Source organism: Globicephala melas, chromosome 2 (genome assembly GCF_963455315.2).
Source record: "Globicephala melas chromosome 2, mGloMel1.2, whole genome shotgun sequence".
Classification (NCBI taxonomy): Eukaryota; Metazoa; Chordata; class Mammalia; order Artiodactyla; family Delphinidae; genus Globicephala; species Globicephala melas.
In genome coordinates, this window is record NC_083315.2 from 130,009,652 (window position 1) to 130,032,100 (window position 22,449).

The window sequence follows — 22,449 nt, forward strand, 5'->3', positions numbered from 1 at the left end:
TGGAAGGAAAAGCTTTAGTACATTATTTTACCTCTCTTAAAAACAAGTGAAATTAACTTTACTTGTATAACATTAAGAACATGTATAACAATAAGGTCAAAAAATATAACTAAGTTGGAAACTCTAGGGAAAAAATCAGTTCAAGAGAGTTAGAATATAAGTTAAGGATATTGCTGAAGCAGATAGACCAACACTTTTGTTTTTTAATTGTGCCAAGGCTCACCTTTCAGAGGGCCAATGTAAAGAACATCAGTGCCTATAGAAAAGGAAAGAAAGGAATTCAGAAGGTAAAGAAAGGCAATAATAGAAGACAGAAACAAAGAATGAAAATGAAAAGAAAATGGGAAGAAGAAAATACAGATTTTTTCCTAATTGTGAATCATAAACTGAAGTAAATATTCCAAGTGTATTTAAGAGTAAAGAACCTTAGAAGCTATAATCTAAGTAAAACAAGTTTTGTCCAATTCAGAACAATGAGGTTGGGCTTCCCTGGTGGCACAGTGGTTAAGAGTCCACCTGCCAATGCAGGGGACACGGGTTTGAGTCCTGGTTTGGGAAGATCCCACATGCTGCAGAACAACTGGGCTCGTGTGCCACAGCTACTGAGCCTGCGCTCTGGAGCCCGCATGCTGCAACTACTGAAGCCCACGCACCTGGAGCCTGTGCTCCACAACAAGAGGCCACCGCAATGAGAAGCCCGTGCACCACAATGAGGAGTGGCCCCCGCTCACCGCAGCTAGAGAGCCCTTGCAGCAATGCAGCCCAATAAATAAATAAATAAATATAATTTTTTTAAAAAGTCATTAAAAAAAAAAGGTTGTGCTCTAGTCATGTGTTAGTGACAAACATGTATACATCTATCACCCTTTGAAATCACTGTACCCTGTTTTAAGATGGCTCAATGTAACTGAATAAATTCACATAAATTAAGGGAATAATTTTCTCAGTGAATAGCTAAACTGGCTCCAACAGATTTACAAATAAAGTATTCGAGCAAAGGGATATATAAATATTGCCCTAGAAAGAGGCTAACAAGGTGCATTTTACAATTAAACCCCTGAAGCTGTAGAGATACTGTCTTTTTAATCTGCTTTCTCAGTGTTAAAGGGCTAGGTATGTAGTAGAGGCAACATTAAAAAAAATTGTTGAATTAGTCCACTGATGATCTATCCTCTGTCATCTAGACTACAAAAGTTAAGGAGATTAAATTAAGACTTTAAAAAAATTCAGAATGACATTAAGTAAAAGCACCCCTTCAAAGTTCTAACTCTGTTAATATATTTTATCCTGTAGTCATAATTTTAAAAAGAAAATGTGTAAATGGGTGTCACACTGTTAATGGATGATGTTAATGGAATGGCTGTTTTCCTTGACTAATTTAGGAATATGCTTAGGAATTTCTCTCCTTTCATCTCTAATGACATACCACCCCCAAACACACAATGATAGAAACAATTACCTATGAAAAAGTGCTGGTAATGCTAGAGATTTTTGAAGTTGTCAAGATAGAGTCTAGGAAGAGAACACAAAGTGGGGAAAAAAAAAAAAAATCTCTTACTAGCCTCTGAGTATCTGATTTGATACCCCTAAATGTATTCTCCCAATGGATGCTTAAAACAACTTGTAGAATGTGAACATTGTTAAATAAGCAACAAAGAAAGCTGTGAATGCTCCTTTTCAGCCTTCAAGGAAGAACACTGGATACTTAGTTGTACCTTTAAAAGCAAGAACCTTAAACTACAAGGGCATTTTCTGAAAGAGTTACTTATTAAAAGGGCTGAAAACATTACTCCAGCTCATCTGGGCAAAGAATAATTCTGCTATAGGGAGCATACATGTAAATACGGTGTGGAAAAATAACATTACCTTCTAGGCAGAATCTTCTCATTGTTTATTTCAAAGATCTAGCAAACAAATCTTTTACTAAACATGTCAGAATACTGACTGAAAATTCATTCCTGGTATGAACTATAATTACTATTCAGAATTGAGTAAAGTTAGAATTGATTTATAAACTTCTTTATGAAGTTTCTAAAACAGAAAATATATTCCCCTACATTACACATCATTTAATAGAATCAGCCACCCAATCAATTCCCTTCCCTCTTATTTACCTATACTTTGTGTAATCTACACGTCGTATCTGATCACTTCATTTTTCCCGTTTGTTCTTTTTTGTTAGGCAATCTACAGTAATAACTCATTTAATGTTCCCAACAAACCTATTATTGTCATTTCAGAGGAGCAAACTGAGGCAAGGAGAAGTTAATATACATGTCCAATGTCAAGAGCTATTAAGTTGCAGAGCCAAACTGTAAATCAGCAGTCTGACTGCAGCTAAATACACTGCCTCCCAGGTACCGTAACTTATTTAAGCCATTCCCAGTTGGTGTGCATTTATTCATTTTAGAGTTTTATTATTGATGTCACCACTGCTATTGCAAACAGTGCCTTCCAATAAACAGTTCTGTACCTATTCCCCAGTTCTAGCGGCATTGCTGGGTCAGAGGGTATGTGTGTTTAAGTCCCAGTTCAGTGATAATCCCAACCAGCCTGTATTCGTGATTGCCCAATTTAAGCCGTATTTGAAGCAGAAAACTAATACAGGGTAAGATGAACTAGCAATAAAATATGAGTTTGCTGAACAACATGCAATGATAACTTAAAAACTATAAGGATGAGAAACAAAGACTTCAATAAGCACTACAGTCTTGGGACGCCTACTATAAATATTAAAAACCCAATGTAACCTAATAGCTCCTGAGAGTATCCCTATATTTTAATAGAGTAGAATCTGCCTCATAACTTAGTGATTATATACACATATATCCTTTTCTAAAAAATACTAAAGTATTTAATACACTTAAGAAATTTTTCCATCAAGGTATCTAGCTCATACCATACTTAGAAAACACATTACAGGTGAATTAAAAATATGAATATTGATATTACAGATAAAATATATAAATATGAAATAATTATAAAGGTATTAAAAGGAAATATAGAAAATTTTCTGTAATATTTGTGAAGATTTTATTAACAGTGAAAACAGAGAACTACAAAATAAATGCCAGATTTGACTACATAAAAATGTAAGACTTTAGTATAGTAAAAAAGAGCACAGACAAACTTAAATACAGAATGCCAGTATAGGGAAAATACTTATCACATCAAAAGATTAGTATCACTAAAACAAAAACACACATAAAAGAAAATGGACAAAGTCCATAACTGAAAATTAAGAAACAGGAATGGCTAATAAATATATGAAATATTATTCAACTATTGTTCACACTCAGTGTTTACCAGGGAAATAAAAAAGTAATTCTGAGATACCTGTCACACTGGCAAACATTTTGTAAAGATTTACAACATTCAGTATTGGGCAGAATGTCGGAAAAGGGGCACTTTCATATACTGTTGATGGGAGTGCAAAGCCGTCGCCTTCATAACTCTTCCTCGGAGTACAGTCAACCCTTGAAGAATGTGCAACCACATTTGAACTGTGTGCGTCCACTTACATGTGGATTTTTTTCAATCCTAAATACTACAGTACTACACGATCTGTGGTTGGTTGAGTCTGTGGATGTGGAACTTCGGGTATGGAGGGGTAACTACAGGTTATACACATATTTTCGATTTCGAAGAAGGTTGACCTCCCAACCCCACATTGTTCAAGGGTCAACTGTATGTCTGAATCTTGGAGAAACTTTCTGGAGTATATTTGACAGAAAAATTAGATACTAGTTAGCTAGAGAAACAGTTAAATGTAGTTCTTCTACATGGAAAAATTTGACACTATATACAAAGAAGTAGGGAGACCTCTACTCTGACACACAAAAAGATCACCAAAACATACTGGTCAATGAAAAAACTCATACTGCAGAACAAATATATAATATATATGTCTCTCATTAATGTTATAAAAACAAAACTAGACATGCAAGTAGATATAAAACATATAGAAAAGGTACTGGCAACTTGTACTCCAACTGTTTACAATATAGTTATACACAGTGATTAAGAAATGGCTACTTTTTGATAGGGAGTACCAAGGGAATAAACTGAAGTCAAATTTTCAGCTTTGGTTTAGTACATGTCCTATACTATGGTACTTTCATTTTTTATAATGAGGCTGTACTAATGTATAACTTTTGTAATTAAAAAATGATATAGGGGCTTCCCTGGTGGTGCAGGGGTTGAGGGTCCGCCTGCCAATGCGGGGGACATGGGTTCGGCCCCTGGTCCGGGAAGATCCCACATGCCATGGAGCGGCTGGGCCCGTGTGCCACAACGACTGAGCCTGCGCTCTGGAGCCCGTGAGCCGCAACTGCTGAGCCCGTGAGCCACAGCTACTGAGCCCGCATGCCACAACTACTGAAGCCCACGTGCCTAGAGCACGTGCTGCACAACGAGAGAAGCCACCGCGGTGAGAAGCTGGTGCACCGCAACGAGGAGTAGCCCCCGTTTGCCGCAACTAGAGAGAGCCCCCGCGCGCAACAACAAAGACCCAACACAGCCAAAAATAATAAATAAATAATACAATAAATAAATTTATTTAAAAAAATGATATAAAGTCCATTAGTATGTATCACTGAGTAAAAAAAACACAAATTATAAATGCATGTATAACACAGTCCCACTTTCATCATTAAAAACAAAAACATAATTCTGTAATATTTGAATTTTTACTATGAGCATGCATTACTTTTATAATTTTTTTTTTGGCCATGTCGCACAGCTTGCAAGATCTCAATTCTCCAACCAGGGATTGAACCCAAGCCACAGCAGTTAAAGCCCAGAATCCTAACCACTAGGCCACCAGGGAACTCCCATTGCTTTTACAATTAAAGAATTGTTTTTAAAAAAATTTTTTTATGTTTAAAATGGCAAATTCCAGTTAGGAAAAATGGCATCCTGCATGGTGATTTTCTTGACAGTGCCAAGCAAGTTAAGTACTGAGTACTGATTACTTTCTCTATTACTTTAGGACCCAGACTTTTCCTTTGTCTAGCTGCTTTTAAGATTTCTTAGGAAAGTTTCTAATGAAGTAACTTCCTATTTCTATTTACATAATAAATCCTGAAATTGGTAGTCTGTAAGTCAGTACTATACAGTAAAGTTAATTCTTACTTGGAAAAATTGTTTCCCCCAGACATGGGATCAGGCTACTTAAATGGTTCCCTCCTCACAGTTATTTGGAGATTAGATATTTACCTAGTTACAGCTATGAAGTGGCAAAGGACTCAAGAGTGTATCACTTGAGTACAGTCTGTAAGAGAGGTATTTAAAAACTGAGAATTTTATCATAATTCTGTATAAGAGTTTGACTAAAGTCTGAGAATCATTAATTCACTCATGACGCTTTACCTCTTGAAACATTACTTTTAAAAAAAGCTTTGTTGAGGTATAATTTACACACCAATATTTTATCAAATGTTTGTATTAGAATTCATAAAATATTTACTTTAAATGTTATAATTGGAGAGATGATGTTACATAATGGTTAGAAACATGAGTGCTAGAGCCAGAGCAACCTGGATTTGAATCCTAGCTATGTCCCTAATTAGCTTTGTGACCTTGGGCAAATTACTTAACCCTTGTAATGTTCTTTCCTTGTAAGTAAAATGGGGATAATGCCACCAGAATCATAGGTGTTCTGTGAGGATAAAATGAAAGATAATGTATGTAATAAATAATAGTCATCACTTATTGAATATATACACACATATATATAATTGTTAACCATGCTCACACTGAGATGGCTCACAATTCAAGAAGCACATGGGCACTAAGGGAAACTGAGCCTGTTTCCTCCTCAATAAAATGAAAATTACACCTACTCCTTACCACACCCTGCAGTACAGGAACATCTGTGAAGCACTGAGCACAGTATCTGACACCCCGAAGATATCATAAACTGAGACATATGGACCTGTTGCTAGTTATTATGGGCACAACATGCAAGTGATCATATTTCTCAGTATTTGCTCCAATACTTGACTAACATGACTGATAAATCATAAAGTCATGCAAACTAGATATTTAATATTTGTTTTAAAAATTAATCACATGTTGGGGCTTCCCTGGTGGCACAGTGGTTAAGAATCCACCTGCCAATGCAGGGGACATGGGTTCAAGCCCTGGTCCGGGAAGATCCCACATGTCGCGGAGCAACTAAGCCCGTGGGCCACAGCTACTTAGCCTGTGCTCTAGAGCCCGAGAGCCACAACTACTGAGCCCGCGTGCCACAATTACTGAAGCCCGTGCGCCTAGAGCCCGTGCCCTGCAACAAGGGAAGCCACCGCAATGAGAAGCCTACGCACAGCAACGAAGAGTAGCCCGCACTTGCCACAACTAGAGAAAGCTCACACGCAGCAACAAAGACCCAACACAGTCAAAAATAAAATAAATTAAATAAATAAATTTTAAAAAAAATTAATCACGTTACTTTTCATGTGTATATGGGACTTCTTCTCTACAGATAATCAGTCCTCTACATGTCACTATCTTTGTGTACTTTCTTAGGATTTCACATCAACTCAAATTTTTTTTTAATTTATTTAACTTTTTTTTTTTTTGGCTGCATTGGGTCTTCACTGCTGCACGCAGGCTTTCTCTAGTTGCAGCAAGTGGGGGCTACTCTTAGTTAACGTGCGCGGGCTTCTCATTGCAGTGGCTTCTCTTGTTGCGGAGCACGGGCTCTAGGCACGTGAGCTTCAGTAGTTGTGGCACACAGGCTCAGTAGTTGTGGCTTGCAGGCTCTAGAGCACAGGCTCAGTAGTTGTGGCGTACAAGCTTAGTTGCTCCGCGGCATGCGGGATCTTCCCGGACCAGGGAAGTGTAACACCTCAATTTAAAACAAGAAAGAAAAGAAACCCATAGTTACTTACTCTTAAAAGATTTGGAGCTTTCCCTTGTCTTAATTCATTATCTTTTGTCTTCAAATTGTACTTTCTTAAAGCACTATATAAAAGCTCTCACTTGCAATTCTAAGACCAATCCTGACTGATTTCAACCCCTCCAAAATCATCCCCTAAATATACTTTTCTATGTAGTTCTTTGTCTTAAGAATTAAATGAGTTTCCATTTAAACTAAAAAATAACTTAAAGCAGGGATTGTGTCTACTGTCAGATACCTTCATCTATATAGTCAAGTCTAAATCAGATTTTTTACCTTATTCTAATGACAGACACATTCTTTTATTCTCTTTCACCTCCTAATCTGTAGGCTTCTACCACTACTCTTTCCCCTCATTCCCTCCTCCACATTTTACTGGAATTAAATCTGATATTCTTTCTAAAATAACGATTTGTTCATTTTGTAACATATTCAGAAACCAATGACTCTACAATGCACTAGCCTATATACTCCTCAGCCTGACATTAAATACCCTCCAGTGTGATCCAGAAGTTCCTTGGAGGTCTCTCTCGCATGAATTGGCTCAAATGGTTTATTTACGCGTCTTGTACTTTTCTTTTGCCAGGATGTTCTTTGTTAATATCATTCTTTCTACCAGGATTGCCTGTTCTTCCCATCAAAATCCTAGCCACTGGAATCCTAGCTAATTCACAAACTTACCTCCCCAATCCCAAAACTGAATATACCCTATTTGGAATTGCTTTGTCTTCTGAATTCTTATAACATTATTTTCTGCAACACTCATTTAACATTGATGTATTACCTCCTTAAATACAGTACCTGTAATTGTGCTTTTCAACGAGCCTATAAACTACTTAAGAGTAAGGATTGTCTTATTTCTTGGTATCTCCCAAATGTAATCAGTACATGAGTAGTGACATAAAAGTTACAAGGTATGTAACCTTAGACATTCCTAAACTTACTGTGCCATAATATCTTCATCCTTATATTTGAGTAATAACATAATCCACCTCAATGGGTTGTAGTGAGAATTAAATGAGTTTCCACGAGTAAAGTGTATGAAATAGGTCTGGGCATACATAACCTCTATGTTCACTGTGTACTTTCATTACCATCATCATCACCCCAGAACTTAAAAAACCAGGAATGAACTGAATAGTAAAATTAGTTTACTTATTTGCTGCTGGGATCTATCCTAAGAAATGGATTTGTAAATGTGTGGCCAATGGAAACATGGGAAACTAATTTCCTGGGACTAAAGAACCACGTAATCTAATTAATTAGTCATCTAGCTTCTCAAAAGACACTGCCTACGTTCCTATTGCGTGCCATATGCTGAGTTGGGTCCTGGTAACAAAAAGGTAAGAAACAGTCTCTTCATGCAGGGGCTCACGATTATTAGGGGAGAACATGTAGTATAATACCAAACACAGAAAAGTCTGGTGACTTATGACAGAAGGATAACCTAATTCAGGTCGGGGAGGTAATAGAAGGAAATCTGAGAAAGCTTCTTAAAGGAGCAACACCTTAAAGGGAAAAGAGAGGCACTAAGAGACCAGCATATGCAAAGCATAGAGACAGTTTTAAGTAACCTGATAAAAACAATAATGTCTTAACTAAATACTGGTGGTTTTCACAAAATACCCAAAAAATGGAACTAAATGCTAAAAAAAAAAAAAACTGTCCAATTTCCACAAAGCAAAGAACTGAGGCCAGTTAAGGTACTGTCTCCTTTTGACTCTCCCTGAGCAGAGAACCAGCTTTTCTTTTTATTGACGCGACTGCTACCACCTGACATGACGATCTGCACATAACAGACTCTGGTGATGATTTCAAGATCGAGGGAAAAGATGCTGAGGGAGAGTGTTCTTTAACTTGACCACTCTCCTGGCCTACACAGTCCATTTATCCCAATATCAAAAACACAGAGGGAGACCTACTGTATAGCACAGTACATACTATACACAGTATATACTCAATATTTTTTAATAACCTATAAGGGAAAAGAATCTGGAAAAGAATATACATATTCTTTTTCTGATTTACACACACACGTGTATGTGTGTATAAATGAATCACTGTGCTGTACACCTGAAACTAACACTATATTGTAAATCAACTATACTTCAATTAAACACATACACACACACAGAGGCATACAGTCCATGGTTCTCACACTGAGCCCATGCTTAGTCAAAGCCTTACCAGATCCGGGAGTGATAAGAGGCCCCTCTAACTCAAGTGCCTCATCTTCAGACTGGTCATCTAGCTTTTTCTTTTTTTTCTTTGTTGGATCTCTGGGTTTTTTCAATAGAGAAAGCTCTTCAGGGTGTCTGATATCTGTTAAAATAAAAAAACATTATTTTACTAGCATAACAGAAAATTTAAACACATTACACTTGGTAAATCTGTTAATCCATTCAAGAAAAGAATTTGTAATTTCCTTCTGTGTATGTGTGTGTGTGTGTGTGTTTTGCCAGATACTAATGCTATGCAAAAGATTGGAGTATGACACTTTTAAAGACAATATACCAAAGCACTCTTAATTCATAACTATCCAATAAATGTAGTTACCTCAAAGTAGAAAGATAATAATCTACTAGGGTACAGAAAGAAAATACTGGAACTCTTATTTACATATTTTTAAATACAAAACTGTAAGAAATTAAGGTTTATATTATATGGTAGCCCTCATTCATTCTGTATGCCATAAGTTAACACAAGATATGTGAAGTAAATGTAAAGAAAATACTTTCCCATCATTACCAAATCTCAAAATTTTAGTCGACTCAAACTTTTCTACCTTGATATCAAATGGCTACAAGTTTTTGTGTTTATTCTATTCATTTTCATGTGAAGAACCTGATGAGAAGCAAAATGGTTACAGGAAAGTAACAAAAAGAATTAAAATGACCCAAATAAGTATAAATATCACATTACATATTATATATTATATACCATGTTCATAAATTGCAAGAATGGTTAAGAAGTCAGTTCCCCCAAAACTTAGCTAAAGATTCAATGGAATTCTAATCAAAATTCCAGCTTATTCTTTTGAACAAGTTGATTGTAGAATCGTTCTCATTTCCTTATAAATTTTATGAGTCAAAGCAATTTAAAATAAAGCTGGAAGACTTATACCACCTGATTTTAAGACATCATAAAACTACAGCAATTAAAACAGTGCAATTACTGGCTAAATGATAAGACGTATAAATGAATGGAATAGAAGAGAGGACCCAGAAACAAACCCAGATACAGGCGGTCAATTATTTTGGACAAAGGCGTCACAGCAATTCAAGGGAAAAGGGAAATCTCTTTAATAAACAGTGCTAAACAAGAGATTCATGTATTTTTCTAAAAGAACGTTAGCCCTCACCTAACACAATGTGCAAAAATTAATTCTAAGTGTATCACAGACCTGAAAGAAAATTTAAGTAGACAAAGATTTCTCAGATAGGACACCCACACCCCCCCATAAAAAAACTGCCCTTTACTACAAGAAAACAACACCACCACCACCCACCACCACTCTGCTCCTTGAAAGACTGTTAAGAAAACAAAAGGCAAGCTGTGTATTGCGACAAAATATTCACAAAATATGCATATCTGACAAAGGAGTTGTATCCAAAATACATAAAGAACCCATACAACTCAATAATAAGCAGACCAGTGGGCTAAAGAGTTGCACAAGCACTTCACCAAAGAATACATAAGAATAAACAAGAAGCATATGCGAAGATGCTCAACATTACTGGTCAGGGAAGTGCAAATTAAAACCACAACACACATATACACCCATCAGAGTGGCCAACATTAATAAAACTGATAATACCCAGTGTTGGTGAGGATGTGGAAGAACTGGAACTCTCATAACCAGCTGTTGGGAATGTGAAATGAGAATTTTTGAAAACAGGCAGTTCCTTATAAAGTTAAACATATACAACTCAGACACTCCACTCCTAGTTGTTTACTTAAGACAATGAAAAGCATATTTGTAAGCTTTACTCACAAAAGCCAAAACTGGAAATAACCCAGCTGGATAAACAAAATGTGATCCTTTCATATCAGTGGAATACTACTCTTACAACGTAACACAACTCATCAGTGAAAAGAAACAAACCTTTAATACATGCAATAACCTGAATGTATCTCAAAATCATTATCTTAGTGGAAGAAGCCAATTAGAAAAGGGTATATGCTGCATGATTCCATTCACAATATCCCAGAAAATGATAACAAATCTATAGTGACAGAGCAGAGCAATGACTGTTAGGCTAGAGTTTGAGAGCTAACGGAAATGTTCTATATCCTGATTGTGGTAGTTTCAGAGATGTAAGCATCTGTCAAAACTCATCCAACTGTACACTTTAAATGGGTGCAGTTAATTGTACATCAATTATACCAAAATAAAGTTAATTAAAAAATAAAGAGGGTAAGGAGAGGGAGAGCAAAGAAAAACAATAAAAGAAAAAAGCAGCAAAAAAAAGAAGCACTAGGTCATATCTCACAGTGTTTGGTGGCACTACCCCATATGTCACAGACAACAAAATCCAAGTCGCTGCATAACTTGTAATGATGCAGACTGCTAAGTCACTGGATCAGAATTTGACAGGGGGTAGTTTGTACCTTCAGGAACCCACAGTACTCACTAGATTCAATCCAGCGTTACAAATTCAGGAAGCTTTTTATCAGTAGGGGAACTCAAACTAGGGTGGACCACACCTGCTGCAGCGCTGATGAGGCATTTGAGGCAGAAGCACACGGCCAAACTACCTGGATCTCAGCTCCACTATTTATGAGCTGTATGACTTGGGCAAGCTACTTATTAGCCTGCCAGCATCCAAGTTTCCTCAGCTGTAAAATGAGACTAATACTACCGCAGGAGGTTTTTTGTGAAAATTCAATGATTAATATGGGTAAAGTTTCTTGCACAGGGCCTGACAAGTACTTTGTAAGTATTAAGTATTAATGGTTTTTTCCTAATTTTAAAAAGTATACAATTATGGTATAAATTTGGAAATTATGAAAAAGTATAAGACATGTAAAATCTGTTCTTGAAAAATGGAATATGACTATGTGAATCAGTGATCATTTTAATAGATGTATAAAATTGTATTAATATAATTTAACCATTCTTCTAATACTGTGCCCATTATAAATAATGGTTCTACAAACATCTATCTATATACATATTTTTCCACATTTTATTTCTTTAGAAGTTCATTGGAACAGAATTACTGGATCAAAGGTTATAATAATTTTAAGGCAAAAATGGAGGAAGATGGGCACTTGTGTTATTTTTTAAAGCTTTATTTTTAAAACAGTATGTTTATCTCCTTGTTTTAATTTACATTTCTTTGATTAATACTGATGTTGTACACTTCCTCATGGGTTTTTAGCCATTTATATTATTTCCTTCCTTCACTCATTTTTCTATTAGATTTCTTCAAATCAAAGTTAAATTGCATATAAAGATTAACATGGTAGCAATCCCTGCAAACCACACTGAACTTTCTTTTTAATTTTATTTTATATATATCTTGTACCATGTTTAAAAAAGAAATTCAAATAAATCTTTTAATAACTATATGGATTTTTTGTTTCTCTGTTGGTTATTTGATTTTTACTATTAGGAACACTCTGGTACACATTAGGTTTTTGTTTTGTTCTCTATATTTTTTTTTTATAAGTTGAGTCTTATTTTTTTAATATTAATTTATTTATTTAGGCTGCACCGGGTCTTAGTTGTGGCACACGGGATCTTCGTTTCAGCATGAGGGATCTTTAGTTGCAGCATGTGGACTCTTAGTTGCAGCATGCATGTGGGATCTAGTTCCCCGACCAGGGATCGAACCCGGGCCCCGTGCATTGGGACCACAGAGTCTTACTCACTGGACCACCAGGCAAGTCCCTTGTTCTGTATTTTACATGCAATTTTGGGGGGAATATTATTCTGAAACATGAAAATGGAATCAGCAGTAAAATTGTCCTCAACAAATACTTTAGCAGAGAATAGATGAACGTAACTGCTCCTTACTTATTAATAAATTAATAAATTTGGGCTAAGTACGTCTTAGGTACTAAACAGCAGAAATCACGATAAAAATAAATTCTTAAATTCTGTCACTTTCTTAAAAGCTTCCCTGGCATGTCTTTTCCAAGTTAAAAATAGGACAGCATATTCTTTAGCTAAAGTTACAAAATTATGGGACTTCCCTGGTGGTCCAGTGGGTAAGACTCCCCGCTCCCAATGCAGGCGGCCCAGGTTTGATCCCTGATCCGGGAACTAGATCCTGCATGCATGCCACAACTAAGAGTCTGCATGTCGCAACTAAAGATCCCTCATGCCGCAACTAAGACTAGCGCTGCATGCATGCATGCATGAATAAATAAATAAATAAAGTTACAAAATTAAAAATCACAGATTTTCTTCAGTCTTGTATATTCAAGTTGAGATAGGCTGGGACCTGGTACCCTTTAGCAGAGTGCTTGCACCTGGACAAATGTCTGCTGAAGCAACAGAATACATAGAAACTATAAGGGACTAAAAATAGCTGCATGCATGTGCAGTTAGGGCAATTATGAACAATAAGATACAAAAAGGCCACAAACCAACTGCCATTCTGGAGGTGTTGGGAAGCAAAACTAGGGTACTGAGCATGATCCCTACACACAGCACCAAGGGGTGGGCAGACCATCTAAGCCACCGCTCCAGCACAGCCCACCAACCTGCCCCCACCCTCACCCCGTTTAAGGGACCAGCCCGCCCTCCTCAGAGAGCCAGCAAGGGAAACTGTTGCTTGTTTCTGCTCTCTCGTGCTGCAGCACAAGTCCCAGTAAAGCCTTGCTGAATTCCTTGTCTGGCCTTTTATTGATTTCTATTGATTAAAGAGTCCAAGGGCACAAGTCGGTAACAAAGTTAACCCATTTACCCTCAAAAGTAACTTTTGGGGTTTGAATCAGTAGCGCTAATTTCTATCATTATGTAGATTCAGAAACTCAGAAGATATTTCAAGCATGTCTTTTGAGCCATATTTATCTAATTAGCAGAAGTGAATCATCACTTCCTAGACTACTTTTAAAAGAAACAAGATTTAACATGCTAAGGGACCTAATGATTTACGGGTTGTACTTTCAATTCTCAGTGTACCCTCAGCTTTGCTATCACTGCCATGTTGGGAGAAAATAAAGGCTTTAGAAAATTCCTAGCTTCTGAATAATCATTTGTCCCCTCTGCTTCGGTATTAAGTGTGGGCAGGGTGGTAATCTCTCTCTCCACCCATTCATTTCCCCAAAGTAAATCATAAACTGGCACAGGGTGAAAAATCTAAAAAGTATGTAGGGACATAAAACTAATCACGCCTGAGAGATACGACACGCTTCTATCACAATTTGCCATTAACAAGTTTAGCGGGCGAGGGGAAAGCAAGCATGTATAATTGGAAAAAGCCTCCTAAATGTTTCTGGTATGTCCTTTCTGCTTGAGAAACACTGCACTATATGATTCATCCTTTGAGATTTTTGTTCCTAGGTCATTTCCTGTCAGCTCACAAGCCAACTATTATTAGAAAAATCAGTATTGTTAACTAGCTTTTTGGTCAGTCATAGGCAGATGAAGCAGCTCCTAACTTGTATGTGCCCATGAGAATTGCCTGTGACGTAAAAATAATTATATTAAAAATATATGCTTACGCCACACCCCCAGATAATACTCGTAGTGACTCAGGGGTTCCAACAGCTTGTTTTATGAAAGTTCTAGTGATGGATGTTAACGAAACTTACTGTGGTGATCATGTCACAATATATACAAATACTGAATCATTATTTTGTACACCTGAAACTAATATAATGTTATATGTCAATTACATCTCTATTTTAAAGAAAGCGCTATCGGTAATTTTGATTCCAACTTTTCCTTGAGAACTAGTAGCTTAGGGAAAGGGGAGGAGGGAGAAGGACTACATCTTATTTCTCTAATTGGAGCAACGTAGCCATTGGCTACACACGAAGTCTGTGAATAAGTGGTTTTCACTTCATTACAACAATAACAGAAAAAGTGAAGTAAATCCATATAAAATACTATTTCATTGATACAGGAATTTAGGACTTATTATTTACTGTGTCTTATATCAAGGAGAAACTAAACTAGTGAATTTAGGAATCTGAATCACATGTGTAAGACTGGACTTGGGGAGGAGCATAAGTAATTAAACAAGGTTTATACTAAAATAAAACACACCTAGAGGACTATGAGTTATAAAAACTTTAAAATAGGCACACCAAAATACAGTGCTATCTTTCCTTTGTGCTAAATTATAGTTCAATAATAAAGATATACTAGCATTATGAGTCACTACACAAAGCAATGATCCAGGATCTATTTATAACAAAAGGATAAACTACATAGCAATAAAATTTAACGTTCAAAATCAACATAATGTTATCAAGTAGAATACAAATCTAGTGGAAGACAGACTAAATAAATTATATAATTATGTAATTATATATAGTACATATATATATCTCCAAAACTATGGGGCTGAGGAAGTGGGAAACTAAGGAGCAGAGAAGGGTTCTCAGGTAAAATAATAATCATTTTAGTTTAAAAATAAAATTTTCTGGAGCGTTTCCAGTTAAACATGTATGTTGAGTTTGTGCATTTACTTTCACTCCTTTCCAAAAATCATACCAAAATGTAAAGAAATAAAACATGAACCTAAAAGGACAAAAATAATAGGAGAAAAACATCAGATGAGCAACATCAGAAGAATGCTGAGACAAAAGCCTGATGGGAAAGAAGCAAATGATTTAGCAAAGTGGACAAATAGAAAATCAAGGTGTTTGCAGGAAGTACCAATGGGAAACACACTGACTCACTTGTGCCAAACATCAAGCATGTTCATGTACTGAAAACAGAGAGACAAGAAAAATGAATCCTGCCCCACATCGGATTACACCTACCCCTTAGATACGCACCCTTTAGGATTCCTTACGGGAAAATCTGAAAAGCCCTAGGGAAGAGATCTTTTAGATACTGACATTTGAAAAAGTGTGCTCAATGTCTAAATACCCTGCAAAAGAGTGACAAGCTAAACCCCGTTCAACTAGAGTTTCCTATTAGGTATATGTATGAATGGACAATTAGAATGGACAATCAATGACTGACAGACATTATAGAAAGGACTCTGTGGTAGGCAGAATTCTAGAGATATCTCCTTAAAATTCCTGTCCCTGGTTATACAATCATATGCTAATCTAGGGACTGCTGTGAAGAGACTTTGCAAATGGAATTTAGGTTACTGATAAACTGATTTTAGGGAGATTATCCTGAATTCTCTCAGTGGGTCCAGTGCAATCACAGGAAGCCTGCCTAACAGAAGAGAAAGGCGGAAGAGGGAAGCAGAGGAGAGGTCATATAGATTTGAGGAGTAAGAAGAGCTGGACTTGCTGTTGCTGGCTTTGACAAACGAAGAGACCACAAGTCAAAGAATTCAGAAGGCCTGTGGAAGCTAGCAGACAAGCCAAGGGGAGCGTCAGTCCTAGAGCCACAGGGAACCCAATTCTACCATGCAGAATTCTTTCTCAGGGCCTTCAGGAAGGAACAGAGCCCTGCTGACACCTTAATTTTGGCCTTATAAAATTCTAAGCAGAGGATCCAGCTGAGCCATGCTGTGCCCAGACTTTTCACACAGAAACTGTGAGATAATAAATGTGTGTTTTAGGCTGCTAAGTGTATGGCAGCAATGGAAAACTCACAGACCTTCCAATGTGAAAGAGAGCAAATGAAATGGAAAAGAACAACTTAGGGAAACAGAAATAATGCAAAGAACAGAATAGAATAAAACATAAACCTCCTAATTACAAATCTCAAAGATAAGACAATGGCATCCGTGAAAGATGGATAGGATGTTAAAAAATAACCAGAGGGACTTCCCTGGTGGTGCAGTGATTAAGAATCCACCTGCCAAATCAGGGGACACGGGTTCGAGCCCTGGTCTGGGAGGATTCCACATGCCGCAAAGCAACTAAGCCTGTGCGCCACAACTACTGAGCTTGCACCCTACAGCCCGTGCTCTGCAACGAGAGAAGCCACCACAGTGAGAAGCCCACGTACTGCAATGAAGAGTAGCCCCTACTCGCCGCAACTAAAGCTCGCACACACAGCAACAAAGACCCAACGTGGCCAAAAATTTAAAAAAATTATTATTTTTAATTAAAAAAAAAGAGATAAGAAGGGGCTCTTGGATATTAACAAGGGGGAGGAAGGGTCCTTTCCATTTTTAAAAAGTTTTTTGTTTTTTTGTTTTTTTTTTTGTGGTATGCGGGCCTCTCACTGTTGTGGCCTCTCCCGTTGCAGAGCACAGGCTCCGGACGCACAGGCTCAGCAGCCATGGCTCACAGGCCCAGACGCTCCGCGGCATGTGGGATCTTCCCGGACCGGGGCACGAACCCGTGTCCCCTGCATCGGCAGGCGGACTCTCAACCACTGTGCCACCACTTAACTATTTTGTTAAGGTTTAACTTATATAAAGTCTACAACTCTTAAATGTATTCATGAATATCTGGGTAATAAAGATCCAGATAGAAATATAAAACACTGAAAAATAAAATTTGAGAGCCACAATAAAAAAGCAACAGACAAAATATAAAGTCAGGTAAGAGGATCAATCCAAGAACTAATATCAGACTAATTACTAGCAACAAAAAGAAGAAAAAAAACACAGGGGAGGAATTAGGGCACATTACTATGAAATTTCAAAATGGCAGGGAAAAAATCCTAAAACATGCCAGAGAGAAAAAGCAGTCTACAAAGAAAGGATAAAAATTAAGAACACTATCAGGACTATAAATAGCAATACTGGAAGCTAAAACAACTGAACAATGAATTCCCAATTCTGAGGGAAATTAATTTTCAACCCAACAATTCCTATCAAAGGACAAAATAAAGACATTTCAAATATGACATCTCAAAAATTTACATCCCATCTACCTTTGATGATGGAGGATATAGTCCATCAAAATAAAAGAGCAAATCAACACTGAGGAAAATGCAAGGATCAAGTATGAGAGAGAAGACACTTTCCCTGGACAATGGTGGAGGGAAGTTCTGGGGCTGTAACTGTACAACTTGACCTAGAAGTCACCTACTCCAGATTGGAGCAGGAGGATGGAGGGACTTCACAGTGTGTTTAGGAAGAAAAAAAAGGAGGGAGGGAGGAGATTATTATCAGATAATGTATTTGATCATGAAAATTATAGAGAATCTAGAATGTAGAAGAATCAACAACAGAGAAGTTTCAAAACTAAGTAAATGATAAACAAAAAGGCATATAAGATAGAAAAGGTGAAAGTATACACTTTGGTTCAGCAAGTAAAAATACTCACCTTGTTAAAATAATGCAAACAATGATACTGATTTAATAAAAAATTATAATAGTTATAATAAAGTGAGAAAGAAAAAGTTGAGAAAAAAGAAGTGAGCAGGTATCTAAAATGGATAAATCAAGAAATAACAGAGCTTCCCTGGGCACAGTGGTTGAGAGTCCGCCTGCTGATGCAGGGGACGCGGGTTCATGCCCCGGTCCGGGAAGATCCCACATGCCACGGAGCGGCTGGGCCTGTGAGCCATGGCCGCTGAGCCTGCGCGTCCAGAGCCTGTGCTCCACAACGGGAGAGGCCACAACAGTGAGAGGCCCCCGTACCGCAAAAAAAAAAAAAGAACAGCATAAGCACTTTATTTAAATTATGGAACTAAAAGAAACAGTAAAAAAGTAGAAAGTGGTAGGGAATGTGCTTGGGGTTGGGGAGAAATAGGACAGAAAAGTCATTTTATGTTATATGCTTTTTTAGCTTTAACTCTGTTATCTATGGCTTTGATTTAAAAAATAATTTCAAAATCTTTCTGCTTATTGTGTAAAGAATGAATTGGAAGGAACAAGGATGGATAAAGCAGACCACTTAGGAGGCTGCTGGAACATTCCAGAAGAGAGATGGTGGTGGTGTGGCCTATGAGAGCAGTAAGGATGGTAGAGATGGAAAGATGTGGAAAGATTCAAGATATATCTTGGAGGCAAAATTAACACTTCTGGGTGATGGATGAAATGTGTATAAGGAAGAGAGTGGTGCTAAGGACCACTCCCCAGTTTCTGACATGTATCTGGGATGGTGCTTTTACTGCTATGGAGACTTCTGAGGGGCAGAGTGGGAAGGGCAGAACACAGAGATTTGGAAAGGAATACCATGAGCTCAGTTTTGAACATGTTCAATTTGAAATTTCTGTGAAAGAAATGGTTTTGTTATTATAAATAATGCTTCAATGAGCAAATGATGGCTTTCTAAAAAAGGTACATGGCTAGAAGAAAATCAAGGATGAGTTAAGAATGGTCTCAACTAAGACGGAGTAACAAGAATTTGATTTACCCTCCTGCTTTATTTAAACAATAAGAAAGGAAAAGAAACTTTTTCAGGTATTAGACAAGGAGCACAGGAGAGAAGAGAAAAAAACCAGAATGAGCTCTTTGACTGTACCAGCTTACTGCCTAGAAGTAGTTCGGGGTGGGGAGGGGACAAACAGAGTCAGGTCTCGCTGAGTTGAGAGATCTGAGGTGGAATCCAGGGAGGCCAAGATGGCTAAAATTTGTGGGTCAGAGTACCAGAGAGAAGAGAGCTCCACAGAGAGATCTGGAGATCTGTAGTTATCCACTGGGATCTGGGTGAATACTGATCTGTGCATCTGTGAGGGGAAAGTCTTCCTAATACACAGGATATTGAGAAGAATCCCCAGAAGGAAATTAGCCCTGGACTAATGGTGGCTCTGGACCTGCCCTAACAGAGCGTAAAAGCAAGTGTCAAAAGGATCCAACTGATTCCAAGTAATATGACTGAAAAATTTGACAGAAAAAAAGCCAATGCTACTTTTTAAATTTATTTATTTATTTTTGGCTGTGTTGGGTCTTCGTTGCCGTGCACGGGCTTTCTCTATTTGTGGCGAGCGGGAGCTACTCTTCGCTGCGATGCGCGGGCTTCTCACTGTGGTGGCTTCTCTTGTTGTGAAGCACAGGCTCTAGGTACGCAGCCTTCAGTAGTTGTGACAAGTGGGCTCAGTAGTTGTGGCGCGCAGGCTCTAGAGCACAGGCTCAGTAGTTGTGGAGCACAGGCTTAGCTGCTCCGCAGCATGTGGGTCCTTCCCGGACCAGGGCTCAAACCCGTCTCCCCTGCACTGGCAGGTGGATTCTTAACCACTGTGCCACCAGGCAAGTCCCATCCAACGCTACTTTAAGGAATACAAAACGAAATCCAGCCACCAACAATGAAAAATTAACAGACTCTAGCATTCAATCAGAAATTACCAGCCATAAAAGAAGCAACCCATTACCAGGAGTAAAAGGGGGGAAAAAGTAGCAGAAGCAGAAATAACTACAATGATAGAATCAGTAATCAAAGATATTAAAATATCTATTATAAATACACTCCATATGTTTAAGAAAGGAGAGAAAAAGATAAAAATAAGGAAGAAAAAGTTGAAGATTTATGTATTTTTTAAAAGTCCAAAATCAAACTTCTAGTGATGAAAAATACATCTGAAATGAACATTGGATGGGATTAACAGCAGATCAGCAGAAGACCAATGAACTTCAAGACAACAATGGACACTATCCAAGATGAAACACAGAGAATAAAGACCAAAAAAAGGAAGAGAGCATCAGTGATCTATGGAAGAATAACTGTTGCTCTAACATATATGAAACAAGCCCAACAAAGGATAGCTGTGGGAAGGGACACCAAAAATTATTTGAAGAACTAGTGGTTGAAAATTACACAAATCTGACGAAAACCGTAAACCCACAAATCTAAGAAACACCATGACCCTAGAACAGAACAGACCTAAAGAAAACTATGCCAGGACACACCAGAATTAAATGCTGAAAACCAGGATAAAGATAAATTCTTAAAAGGTTAACAGAGAAAACATTCAGAGGGGAAAAAATAGAAGAGCCATAACGGACTTTTCTGAAATTATGCAAACCAGAAGACAAGAGAAAGACATCTGAAAATTACTGAAAAGAGAAAAAATCTAGAATTCTTCACATAGCTGCAATATCTTTCAAAAATGAAGGCAAGATTTTTGTAGACAAAAGGTAAAAAAAAAAAAAAAAAATTATCACTAGCAGACCTGCACTATAAAAAGGTCATATGAAGTTCCTCAGATAGAAGAAAAAGGGTATCACATGGAAAGTCTTCTTACAAAGAGCAGTGAAAAATGATAAATGCGTGGGCAACTATAAAAGACCATTTTTCTTATTTTTTAATATTTAAAAAGACAATTATTGTTTTAGGGGAAAATAACGTTGAGTTTTAGCATATTTGAAAGTAACACATATGACAATAGCACAAAGAACAGGAAAGGGGAAATGGAACTATACTGTTTTAAGATTATTATACTATGTGTGAAATGGTATACTATTTGAACACAGAACGTGAATAAAGTTAACGTCATACACTGTAACCCCAGAACAACCACTAAAAAGACAAAAGTGGTAATAGCTAGTAAGTCACAGGTAACAATAAACGTAACTGTAACAAACAAACCCCCCTCAATTTAAAAGAAAAGAGGGGAAAGAAAAAAAACAGAGCACATAGAAACCTTAAAATAAATACCATATAAAAAGCAAATACCAAGGTGACAGATTTAAACTCAACGACACTGATAATCACATTAAAAGTAAATGGTCTGGGCTTCCCTGGTGGCGCAGTGGTTGAGAGTCCGCCTGTCAACGCAGGGGACACGGGTTCGTGCCCCAGTCCGGGAAGATCCCACATGCCACGGAGCGGCTGGGCCCGTGAGCCATGGCCGCTGAGCCTGCGCATCCGGAGCCTGTGCTCCGCAACGGGAGTGGCCACAACAGTGAGAGGCCCGAGTACCGCAAAAAAAAAAAAAAAAGTAAATGGTCTATCAACTGTGTTGCATGCCAATTTGATATTATCACTGTAAAGCAATATTACACTTAGAAACCTAATTGTTTTCCCATAATCACTGAATTCTCTGATATCTTTTTTCCAACTTCCTAGCATCTCCTCTCTGAAGTATCTAAATTAACTGTCCTGGATGAAGTTTCCTTTAAAAGGTAATGTCTATAAAGTCCTATGGCTTCAACATATTCAATTTTGTTTTGAAAGGTAATAAAAATAGTGAATTTCTATTCCTACATCTAAACCACTGGAAAAAAATAAAATAAATAATCTAATGGAAGCAACCTAAATGTCCATTGACAGATGAATGGATAAAGAAGATGTGGGGTGTGTGAGTGTACGTGTGTGTATGTAATGGAATATTACTCAGCCATAAAAAAAGAATGAAATAATGCCATTAGCAGTAACAGATGGACCTAGAGATTATCATAGGAAATGAAGTCAGACAGAGAAAGATAAATATCATATGATACCATTTATATGCAGAATCTAAAAAAATGATACAAATGAACTTTCCATTTACTCTTAAAAAGGCTCGTCATTTGTAAAGCCTGCATGTCAGAACCCACCTTACATAAAAGAACTTAGCATGC

The 22,449-nt window shown here is 37.4% G+C and overlaps 1 protein-coding gene across 4 annotated transcripts in view; it reads right to left on the bottom strand.

Moving 5' to 3' along the window:
- FERMT2 (FERM domain containing kindlin 2) overlaps positions 1-22,449 on the bottom strand; it is a 71,034-nt gene that overhangs the window by 20,962 nt on the left and 27,623 nt on the right. For 2 of the 4 annotated variants that reach the window (XM_060294818.1, XM_060294819.1), the window contains exons 4-5: positions 9,089-9,223; positions 224-256 (exon numbers count right to left, since the gene is read on the bottom strand). In XM_060294818.1, coding sequence (XP_060150801.1) covers positions 224-256; positions 9,089-9,223 — 168 coding nt within the window. The remainder of the gene's footprint in view (positions 1-223; positions 257-9,088; positions 9,224-22,449) is intronic. The other 2 variants (XM_030854995.2, XM_060294820.2) reach the window with 1 other exon arrangement.